The sequence below is a fragment of the Numenius arquata genome, chromosome 7 (genome assembly GCF_964106895.1).
Source record: "Numenius arquata chromosome 7, bNumArq3.hap1.1, whole genome shotgun sequence".
Lineage (NCBI taxonomy): Eukaryota > Metazoa > Chordata > Aves > Charadriiformes > Scolopacidae > Numenius > Numenius arquata.
In genome coordinates, this window is record NC_133582.1 from 18,824,328 (window position 1) to 18,836,504 (window position 12,177).

Below are 12,177 nucleotides of genomic sequence, written 5' to 3' on the forward strand. Positions count from 1 at the left end.
AACCTCTTTGCCCTCTACAACTACCTGAAAGGAGGTTGTAGAGAGGTGGGTGTTGGCCTCTTCTCCCAAGTGAATAATGACAGGACCAGAGGAAATGGTCTGAAGTTGCAGCAGGGGAGGTTTAGATTAGATATTAGGAAGAATTACTTTACTGAGAGAGTGGTCAGGCACTGGAACAGCCTGCCCAGGGAGGTGGTGGAGTCACCATCCCTGGAGGTATTTAAGATACCTGTAGACATGGCACTTCAGGGCATGCTCTAGTGCCCGAGATTGTTGATTTGTGTCTGTTTGTGGGTGGGGTGGGGTGTGGTTGTGGGAGTTTGGTTTGGTTTGGTTTTGGTGTTTGGTGTTCTGGGATTTCGGGGGGGGGGGTTGTTTGTTTTTGGTGGGTGTGGTGTTTTTCTGTTTGGTTTTTTTTTTGTTGGTTGGACTCAGTGATCTCAAAGGTCCCATCCAACCAAAAATATTCTGTGATTCTGTGATTCTGTGATTCTGTGAAACGAGACCTGTAGTGTTCAAAAAGCAGCAGTAAATAATAGCAATAGTACCAGAATTTACCCCTCAGAGCCCCCTTAAGAGCTACACTTGCTTTTGCAGACTTGGTTCCTTCCTACCCACTAAAATTCGTTTTCAGCCAAAAACTGCTAATAAATGTAATGCCTTAAAATAGCAGTATAATGTACACAAATGCTTGTAAGCTGTACATGCCCAGTCGCGGTGCTACTTCTCAGGCTTCTGCTCTGCTAAGTATTACTACTATAAATGATTTATGTGGTGCCACTGAGCTGTGTGACACTTCACAAACATGTAAGAAGACTGGTTCAACCGTAAAGTCAGAATAACTTCCTCAGCTTCACAAACTGGGGTAATGGGCCTCCAGGGGAGGTCAGTCCACCTGGAGGGTAGGTGCAGATCTGCTTGTGGACAAGACCCCCACTAGTTAAGCATTAATTTCACGTGGAATCACACAAAAGTCATTACAAGAATTTTCCTAGGAAAAAAAAGAAGGCTTTCCCATATGTCTTTCTGAACTGGGCACTGAAACATGCAGCTTACAAGTCTTTCACTTGAAGAAGCAAGTCCAGTTGTTAGAAAAACAGTGCTGAGGTGCTCTTTTTGATTACATCCATGGATGCACAAAATTTTAGATTAATAACATGAAGAGGAAGTTGAACTCGATAAGACTAATGACAGGAATTTGGGACAGGATGGGCCTTGATTGGAGCAGCTAAAAAGAGAATATGTTGAAAAACTAAGTCAGTCTTTTGCTATTCCAAACAAATAGCAAATGTCTCAGCAAAAAAATAAATAACCTGTTGTAAGGACTTACTAACATGACTACAAGATCTACTCAATATGTACTAGCAAAGCCCCCCCAATATGTACCAACACGCACGCACATACACACACTGCACTTAAGACCAGTGTTATGCATTTGATACAACCACAAAACTAGTTAGACTACAGCTTTTCCACACAGAAAATGTTTGACATTCATTCAGCTGCAAACAAAAGGGCAGAAATTAAAACATCAAGGAGAAACTTGATAAAATATTAAACGTCAATTAGTTTTCAGCTGACCATTTTAATAAAGCATATTTCAAAATGTAAAGATGTTTCAAATTAAAAAAAATAATCATTTTATTCTAAGAATGTCTATCTTCATTCTGACATTGTTTTCATCCCCCTTGGAAGGCATGAAATTTAATGCAAATCAATGCAAAACCAACCATTAAATTGGAATGCTGAGTTCTTTTAACAGAAAGCTATTTTTCGGAACACTTCCCAGTTAATGCTTTATGACTGTTGTGGTGACACAAGTGTTAATTTAGAAGGCAAGAGGGAGCTGCCCTGGGAGAACAATGCTGTGAGGTGAAGAGAATGCCAAAGGTTCTGCACTCCCCTGCCCCTCTGGCTCCTGGACCCCCTCCAGCCCCTGGCTCGCAAGGCTGCCTGCCAGCTGGGCTCACCCGGGCCGTCCCTGTGCCCCACTTGGCTCCTAGTACAGCTGCTCCCCGGCTTTCCAACCAGGGTGGTCTCTCCTCCCTCTCCCACCTCTTTCTGCCAGTATTTACTGGAAACAGGTTTGCTTGGAGGGGAGGGTTAATCCACAGAGCTCCCTTCCCTTTTCCCAGGAAGCTTGTTCCTGAAATATTTTCTTACAGATAAATAAAACACTGCTGAAGTTAGGCTCAGAAAGTGAAGTAGCGGGGTTTCTTGGCTGTAGTCTTCCCCCTGTGTGGTCATTATCTGCTCCAGAGAGCTGCTGTGGTCATTAAGATCCCTTGCTAAACTGGTAGTTCTCAGAGGCAGCCCATGTCCCTGTCGCCGTAATGAGGTGCCTTTGCAGTGATTTCACCTTGCTTCTGTTATTTCTGCCATCCCAATATCTATCTGCTAATACTTTTTCAGACATGGTGAATTTTGGTTTCAAGGTAAGCTAACCATTGCCTCTAGCTGCCTCTAAGGAAGAATCAAGGCAACAACATTTGCCAATAATATGAAGTTATTTTGGATAGATAAAAGCAAACCTCTGCTCTAAAGAACTGCAGATATACTTTCTTAGACTGCCTGAACAGAAAGCAAAATGGCAGGTTAAATTCAGTGTAGAGGAAGTGGTGTTCAGAGTGAAATGAAATCCTGCCTTTGTATATACACAGATAGAGTCTGAGCTGACTGAGATTACCCCTCAGGACTGAGATTTTTTTATTATCATATACACCTTGCTGAAAGATCAACTCAGTGCTTCACAGATGATCAAAGAGTAGTTAAAATTCTAGAAATTACTGTAACGAAAGAGAAAACAAAGTCATGTCAGTACACTACTGTAGCAAACTGTGCTTCAGCTGTACCTTCAATACACTGTGAATCTGATATATTCCCCCATTTTCCCTCGTGAAAAATGGTACCTGAATCCTAGAGAATGGTTCAGGTGGCAACATGGATTAAAAAAAATGTATACAAAGGTATAGATCAGACAAGGAATGATTAAATATATTACAGGCTCCTCAACCTGGAAAAGAGGGGCTATGATGAAGAAGTACAAGATCAAGAGCTGATGGAGACACCAGGTAGGGATCCACTGTTTTATCTTTTCCCTTTCCAGAGCTTCGGGGTGGCGTCAGATTTGAATGAAGGTTAAGCAGATTTGCTATACAATGTTTTGGATGTTAAAAGGCCTGCATAGGTTAAAACGGGAACCAGACAAATTTACAGAAGAAATACCTCAACAAGTGTTAGATGCAAAGGAAATCCCTGAAATGTAGATTCACGAGGTGTGAGTGTAGTCCTGAGCTTGCTTCCCCTGTCCCTGTGCTCCTCCTCAGCTGTCTCTTGTAACCAAGAGGTGGTCAGACTAACTCAACCTTCCGTCTCATTCACTCTTGCTGGTTTTGCATCCTTTTTTGTGTCTTATATCATACTGCTGCATAATAACAAAGCAAAGTCTTCTGCAGACCAAGGCAAGAGTTTCAGTTAGAGGCATGTTCTCCTCTGCAGCAGCAGCTTGGTGCCGAGCACGGCACATTTGGTGCAAGCCTGGTGGCCACCCGCACCAGTGCTGCCTGCTCTGGCACCTCTGTGCCATCTACTCAGCTGCCCAAAGATCTGCAAGGACCCTTTGGAAGGTTTAAATGACCCTCAAAGCTCATTGAAAGTAATTTGGGTTCTCACGGAGTTTTGACAAGTCCTTGTGTTTCCACTGTGCGTGGTTCCTGCAGCCCCAGGTACGGCACGGAGTGACACAGGCAGCATCACACCTTTCTGTCTTGCCTGAAGTACCCAGTACCAAAAGCAGGCTGGCCCAGCCAGGGTCAATGTTTGCCTGAGCCTGGTGTGAGACTCTGGCTTTGTGGTTAACCTCCGCACCACAATAATGCCCAGGAAGAATCAGTGCAGTATAAATCACACAGTCGAAATCTGATCAGGATGAGTTCATATTGCCGATGTACCCAGTGAGGCCAGAGGACTCCTGGTTCATGCAAGAGGCAAGTGATTTTGACCCTAAAATCCCAGATAAGTGGTTGTAGCAGAGAAGATGGTAGTGACCACTAGCTCCCCATCTGGCTGCACATCTGGATGTCACCAAGCATGTGACAACAGCAAATTACAGCACTGCCTACATCATCTCAGAGACCTTCAGTTACACGGCTATGAACAAGCAACAAAGCTTCGACTTCCTTAATTCCAAGTGCCAGTTCATCTCTTTTAGGCTTAGACCAGACAAACCAGGCTAGGAGCCTGGTCGAGCTCCCTCAGGGTGTGAATGAAACCTATGGGCGCTGGGACCAAATGTTTTCATAGGCAGCTCAGTTCCTTTCAGATATTTTTCTTTATCATGCAAGCCTTTTCCATCATTTTTCCATTTCATGCCATCTGCTTAGCTTCTGTTGGTTTAGGGGTGAGGTTTTCTTCCGGGCTACAAAGCTGTCACTACCTGCTCTGGAGGAGGGATTTCAAAGTCTGGTTCCTGGCAAATGGTACTCTGGTAGCTGGAGCTTCAGTGAAAACCACTTGTTATGTGTGCACTGGCTAATTTGTTCTTACTTTAAAAAGATTGATTGATTTGCTTGAAAAGTTAACATGATTATAATTTAATTTTCTTCCATAAGAGAACTAGCCATATTGTATTGCTAATAATAAGGCAGGATAAAAAAATGTACACAGTCCTGGGTGGTTTTCTCACATTTTACTCATGCTTTGAATTTGTTGCCTCACTGAAAAGCTTCACTGAAACGATGATGAGGTTTAAGCCATTGCTAGTTACAATGCATGGGTGGACAAATACAAATTGTTTCTATAGAAGCAAAGATAGATGTTTGTTGTTTTGACGTTGATTACTGGGGTGGGTTTCCACTGTGGTCTCCACTTGCCCTTGATGCTGTGCAGTGAGCCTGTGCTCTTCTGTTTCATCTAAGGAGAGCTGCTTCTATGCCTCACTGCATCACCACCACCAACAGAAAGTGAAAGCTCTGAGAGGTTCTCTAAGCTGTGGGAGCTTCAGGACGCTTGCCTTTGCCTTTTCCTTTTCTGACTGAGATTTCACCCTGCCTCAAAGAGAGGCAGAAAATGGATAAGCTACGTGGGGCGATGGATTTCTGCATCCGCCACCAGAACGTTCTGGGTTACAGTATTGTGTCCCTCCTGACGGCTGCCAGCGAGCACATCTTCTCATCTGTGGTGTTCAAGTGTCCCTGCAACTCTCGGAACCTGCTGTATGGCTCCGTCTTCCTCATAGTGCCTGCCTTCATCCTCTTCGTGCTTGGCTACATGGTGAACGCCAAGATGTGGCGCCTGCTGACAGGCAGCTGCCCTCCAGAGAAGCGCTGCAGCTGCAGCCCCTGGGGGACCTGCACCCGATACTGGCTCGTGCTGCTGCCGGTGACAGCCAGAACCTTGGTGGCCCCCCTCACCTGGATCGCGGTGGCCCTGCTCAGAGCCAGCTTCTACGAGTGTGCTGCCAGCGGGATTAGCCTGATAAGGAACTTTGTGTGTGAAGATAAAGGAGAAGAGTGCCACAAGGTGCTGGTCAGAATACCCTGTGATGAGACGTTACTACAGAGAGAGAAAGAGAAGTTACCGATTGAATTCCTCAGCTTTCAGGCACAGTCCCAGGTAAAGCCTCGCTGCTCTTCTCTCCACCCTACGGGCTTCAACCCTGGCTCTTCAATGTAGTGGTGGTGCCTGTTGGGGACTTTAAATAGTCCTCCTTTCTCATGCTATAGAATTACTAAAAGTACACGGATAACAAAAAAAACACCCCACTAACAGAAAGGTAATAAGTGTATTCTGTGCTATTTTCTGGGCTTGCATGTTGGCACGGCAATTGCTTGGCACTGCCATTTACAAAACCTCTTTCAAAGCTGGGTGGGGAACCAGCCTCAAGAGCAGGACTTTCCATGGCAAGTTTTCTTCTCGTGTAACTTAGGCATGGTGCAAGTGCTTCCCTTTTTCCACTTCTACCCCGCTAAATACTCCAAACTTCTGTAATTATGCATCAGCTGAGAGGAAGCTGAGGTTACAAATAGAGAGGAAGCTGATGTCTTCTTGCAATAGAGAACTGGAAAATTAAAGAAATAAGGACAGCTTGTTTGACTACGAATCTCAACACTTGAACCTATTAATAATTTCACATTTATATTCTAGAAGAATAGTTCAAATATGTATCTGTCCTGTTCAAGTGTTCTTGTGCTGAAGGCAAAATGCATGATCAAAAAAACAGCACTTGTGGGTGGATTTTTTTGTTTGGAGTGAAACGAAACCCCCAAATCTTGGCAGCACGCCAGTTTTTTGTCTGGGTTTGTTTGGTTGTCGTCTTAAATCCAGCAGAAAAATCAGGCTTTAACACTCTTTCTCAGGAAAACATGAAGGCTGGTTAGTGCAGTTAAGTTTGTAAAAGATTATAATTGGATTTCTATAAGTTCCTTTTTAGTACAAATGTTTATTAAAACAAAAAAGTGTTTACATTTGTTAAATATTTAGCATGCTGCTCTTCCAAGAAAAAGCATGAAAAGAGGCAAACTCTATGCTATTTAATTCAGATAGGGTAAGAAAGGAGGAAAATCAAGGAGGGCTGATTCTTATTGATATTGCTATGAAATCTAACAAACAAACAGTCAAACAAAAAGAGATAAAGTGTGACATATTTTTTATTACTGACCATTATTTTTAATATCTAATCTACTGTCAACAAAATTAAGAACCAAAAGGAACAAAAGTTCATTTTTCTTTAGCACTCTGTGTTTTTCACTTGAAAAAAAACAGCCTGAGGTGAAAGGGGACCCTGAGATCTCTGCCTGAAGGTTCCAGCAAAGTACCACTTGATACTGGAGGGACCAGCTTCTACTAGGGCACTCACTTTAGGTGGATCCTCTGAAACTTATCTAGGTTAAAATTATGTATAAAACAAGAATGAATTCCCATATTCAGTAGTCAAACCTGTGTCCTGCCTACAAAACCTGCAGAGGACAACTTTTCCTGTGTGCTGTGGCAACTGGCTATTTTTCACGCTCAGATGTCAAGGAGAGGAAATACTTTCTAAGAGAAGATAAAACACAGTCAGCAAGAGGTCTAATTCACAGCACCAGAGGTGGACAGGGCAATTCTACATCCTCAGTACTGTAAATCTGACCATATCTGCAGAAACTGCTGGTCTGTATCTTGCTTTTAAAGTTCAGAAAGCTGGATACAGCTGAGGAAAGAACTTCAACTTTTCTTTTTTTGGTATTCACCCTCAATCCAACATGATCATCTCAGGGGTGCAGAAGCTGAGTGTGGTGAGACATGGGAACAGGTTGCCTGGAGGGGTGGTAGATGCCCCATCCCTTGAAACATTCAAGGTTAGGTTGGACGGGGCTCTGAGCAGCCTGATCTAGTTGAAGATGTCCCTGCTCATTGCAGTGGGGTTGGACTAGATGAGCTTTAAAGGTCCCTTCCAACACAAACCATCCTATGATTCTAAGCTCTGTAAGGCTGGCTGAACTGTGTGCATGGGATCCTCTTTCCGCAGTGATCAGACTGTTACAGGCACTCCAGCGTGTCTTAGCTTACAGTTTTCATGTCTGCTTGAATGTCAAATTCTAGACTTCTACATATGATCATGCAAAACCACTGCTAACCCATCTATATCTTTTCCAAGCTGATAGGATGGTTCCTGATAGCCTTCATCGTGACTATGGCACTGATTTCAACATGTGTGAGCCGCTGTATCTCCCCAGTTAGCTATCTTCAGCTCAAGTTCTGGAAAATTTACTCAAAAATTGAACAGGAACTCTTTGAGACCAAGGCTAAAGAGCACGCAACCAGGCTGGCAGAAATAAATACGAAATGCTTTTTTGAAGCCACTGACCCAGCACCGTTTTACACTCCCAGCAATGAAGACTGGCAGAAGATTTCGTTCTTGTATACCTTCAGTTCCCAAGAGCAGTATTACAGCGTGATACACAAGTACGTTAACACAAACAGAGGGAACAGTGTCAGATTCGGGAAAGGAGATCAGAATCTCCCTGTTTTAGGATTCGTGGATGAAACAAGTACAAGCGAAGCAGGGTTTTAATGAAGAAAATCCTCTGCAATGCTGGCTGCCTTTTAACCCTACTGTTATAAGAAGAGTCTTATTCTGTACTCTTACTGAAATCTATGCAAATTGTATGTAAAAGTTGATAGTTGTAACTCGCAGCAGATTTGTTTTTAAATACACTTTATTACTTCTGCTTAAGTACATTTAAATAAATACTTTTGATCAGAAATTCAGCTTAGTTTATTAGCTCTCACTTGAAAATATACCTTTCAGTGGAGCTTAGAGCAAGCTCTAGACTAAAATAATTCACTTTCAGTCATTTAGTTTCTCAAGGCAAGGACCGTATCTTTTAAAATCTGGGAAACAATTAGCATTTTGGAGCTACCTGTGCGTAACAAAGGAGTCCACGGGAATGACTTCAGCTGCTTATCAGTTTGAATAGATGAGCAAAAAGATTCCAGCCCTTTTACCTCAGCAGCTTTAGGTATTAACAGTGAAACTAAAAAAAACCACGGGGGTGAATTTTCTTTACTGCTGCCTGATCTTGATCACCTTTTACAGCAGGCCTTCTTAATTAGGCCTACTGCTCATTTCCTGTAACTCTAAAGATCTTGAATGGAAAAAAGTAAGCGTTTGAATGCTGCAGGGAAAACACACCAACATAAACCATCCTGTTTATATTCAATTTACATTTTTTTCCATTTTTTTCCTGAAAAATACTTAATTACTATGGGGTTTTAAAATATATAATATTACATATGGCATTTTGGCCCTGGAATCAGTACCTAGGCTACGCCTGGATGTCCCTGCCAAATACACTATTTAACTTGATCCAGAATGGAGTTGAAGTGCAAATTAATATGTCTTGAGGGGTTAGGTTTATATATAACATGGAAGTATAGGTGAAGCTTATGTTAACAAGTATTTATATCACAGCTACATACCTAAAGACATTATAAATCTGCAATCCATGTTAGCAAGTAATAACATTCTTATTGAGCAATATCCAATCATAAGAAACAAAGATACCAGTGTTGAGTGAAGAATGATAAAGTTCAGTTTTTCTTTGAAAAGCTTTTATTACAAAGCATTTTAGAGAGGTGAGTCAGACTGCTTGGTCTGGGCTGTCCTTTCACTCCTCCCAGAAATCTTCTCTTTCCAGACAGTAAACTCTTAACTTGGAAACGATTCAGCTAGACAGAGGGGAATCCCATGAAGGTGTTGGTTACAGCCGTTTTCCAAGGAAGAAGGAAGGGAAGAGCCTGTTTTAACTAGCTGAATAGAACGAGCTTGGAAGCTTCATTCTTATTATATGCTGAAAATATAACACAGAAAGTGAAACCAAGATTTAATTCTGTATGTAGAAAAGAATTTTAAAATTTAAAGCACTGACCTGCTCAGTGCTCTTTTCCTTCCAAGAAACTTCATAATAACAGAGTAACAAGTATCCAATTTGTTTCCCGTTCCTCCAGGAAGCTCGGTTCAGTTAAAAATGTTCTATTTCACCTCTGATATGGAAGAGTTCATTTGTTCATTGGCATCTAGAGAAAGATAAATCTACTCTGGAATGTCGCAAATGGGAAGGAAACAACGTCCTGGCCCCTTTGTGATGAGTGTCAAAACGTTCCTTGATTCAGTGAGGCCAGGCTTTACCTTAGAGATATAATAGAGAACTTCAGGGTAGACTGAAAGCCTCAAGGAACAAACCAGGCCTTATTTCATTTCCTGATGAGAAGCTTCAGCGAAAACTCCCACAGAACTCATGTTAATCCTCTCAGCTGCATCTGGGTGGGTTTTTCCCACTTCCCACTCATGGTGGCAACTGCCAGGGTCTCATCACCAAAGCTGCCTCAGCTTTCCAGGGAAGACACAAAGCTGGCACTTCTAATTAAAAACAATGAGTAAAGGCTCCAAATGGGACTGCAATGCATATCTTCAAGTTTGCTGGCAATGATGGCCATCTATTTTTCACAGGTAAAGTGACTTTTGGAGGAAGGAAAAAATGTATATCTATGTATAAAGATAGAAGCAGGTATTTATATATTGTTTTGGTATGCAGTCGTGTTTGAATTCTGATTTTTCTTCACCTTTATGTAATGCTCATATCTTCTGTACATAATTACATTTATAATGAAAGAAATTTCAAAGAGAAGCTTCAGCACACTTGTGAGTGCTCCATTTGGCACCATCAGAAGAAGGGCCTACACTAAAACGAAACACTGAGGAACACTTCTATGAATGTGTTACCAAGCCAGACAAGCAAAAAAACTGTATGTGTATAGGCTATCTATTGTCAGCAACTAACTAATAGTAATGTAGTGTGGGTCACAGTTTTTTCTATTGTTTATTATTATTTTTCTACCTAACATTTACTCACTGCATTTTTAGAACACAATGGACGAGGTGATCTGGTGTAGGAAGAAAATACGAAAAATCCTATCAGGAAAACAAGTGTGCAGTGAGCATGTCTGCCCATGTCTGCCCAGCACAGAGCGGAGCCACGAGGAGTGGCCGCTGCACGACCAGATGCGCAAGCGGGATATGACATGGGGGATGGACCACCACCCACTCCAGCCTGGCGGTCACTTGTCGCCTCTTGGTTTGATGTGAAATCTGTGCTCCTTGCCTGGCTCAGGCATTTCTGATGTATGTTCATTTGCACGGTGGAAAATTACCCTTCAAAACTTACTGTGTCCAAGCAAAAGTAAAGATTTCCTCAGGCTGTTTATTCTGAAATACTGAAACTTAAAGAAACAGCTTTGATGTCCTACATGGAGCATCACTGCCAATGTGTGGCATTCAAGGAAGGGGAAGAAGCTTTGGCCACACCAAAGCCAGGGTGGCAAGACTGCAAAGGCCCCAGGGTGACACTAATGGTCCTTGCTTTAAAAATATTGTCATACCCAGTCCTGACTTTGCTGGCAAATGCCTGCAGGCAGAAACTCTTGAACAGGTCCTGAATACACAGGAGCCAGCCTATGTGTCAGTGGGATGTGGTGACTGACGTTTTTTGGCTGGTGCGGACCTTGACAGAAAATGTCACCATAGGTGTGTGCACGCACCCTATGTGCAAGTCCAGTGCCACAGAAGCTTAAGTAAGAGAATTGTATCTCGCAAAAGGACAGTATAGGTTATTCGCTTTCAAGATAATGAGAGAAAGAGAGGAATATTTGGTTGATAGGATGTTGCTGGAAAAAGAAAAATAGCCATTGCCTTGTAAAGAACCGTTTTGTGGTCAGCCGAAGTCACCATGTGTCCATCTCAGCCAGCTGGGCACAACCAGCAAAAACCGCACCAGGGTTCCTACACAGCCAGTGAAATCAGGCGAATTCCACAAGACCTTTCAGCTCTGATTAAAAAAAAAAAAAAAGAAAAAAAAAGTAGGGAAACTTGTTACATGTTGTAACACATCGTTAGGTGCTGTAACTCATCCCTGGCAGGTAACAGCACGCTAGGCTGAGCCCACGGCTGGGTAATAAATAACTTAGTTTTTGTTCTGTACAAAATTGTTCTCTTAAAGCTCCATTGCACTATGCCACCACTGTACAACACTGTTAAGACAAATGAAGGGAGAAAGATTATTGTGAGAATTGTACAGATCTGGTGGGAATGAACCCCGCTGTCCCCAAGGCATGAAGTGGCCTCGCTTAGCAGGATTAAGAGGTAAACAGGGAAAAATAGGAGACGAGGGTATAAATCACAGCAATAAAATTAGAGTTAACTCTGCATTTTGTGAACTGAATTGAGGGTTTCGGTTTAAAACAAGCACTTTGGTGAGAAGGTGGTGAGCTGGCTTTGTGGGTAGGGTACTGCGCTGGGACTTGGGTTTTGGTCCAACCCTTACGCAGATATCTTGCATTCCACCAGACAACATTAAACCTTTCCCATAGCTCAGGTTTCTGCGAGGCTGCTCCTTCTCTATTTCCCAGTCAAGTTCTGGTAACAAACCCACTACCAAGGGAAAGATGTTCAACAGCCAGTGATGAAAGCCAGGTAAGAACAGACACAACGACCAGCAAACCAGTTGTATGGAAATCTCTGAATTTTTATTCAAGTTTCCGTAGGTGAGTACAGATCTACAGTGACTACACATTAAATACGCCATGCTATGTTCAGTTTGGTCATAAGGTCAGTGCTCTTGAAGAGAAGACTGACATGAA

General features: G+C 42.6%; 1 protein-coding gene across 1 annotated transcript; it reads left to right on the plus strand.

Annotated features, from left to right (window-relative positions):
* The first annotated feature begins 5,067 nt into the window (after positions 1–5,067).
* CALHM6 (calcium homeostasis modulator family member 6) lies at positions 5,068–8,053 on the plus strand. Its single transcript, XM_074150962.1, has 2 exons — positions 5,068–5,613; positions 7,637–8,053. Exons 1-2 carry the CDS (start codon positions 5,068–5,070, stop codon positions 8,051–8,053), a joined length of 963 nt encoding a protein of 320 aa, XP_074007063.1.
* The last annotated feature ends 4,124 nt before the right edge of the window (positions 8,054–12,177 follow it).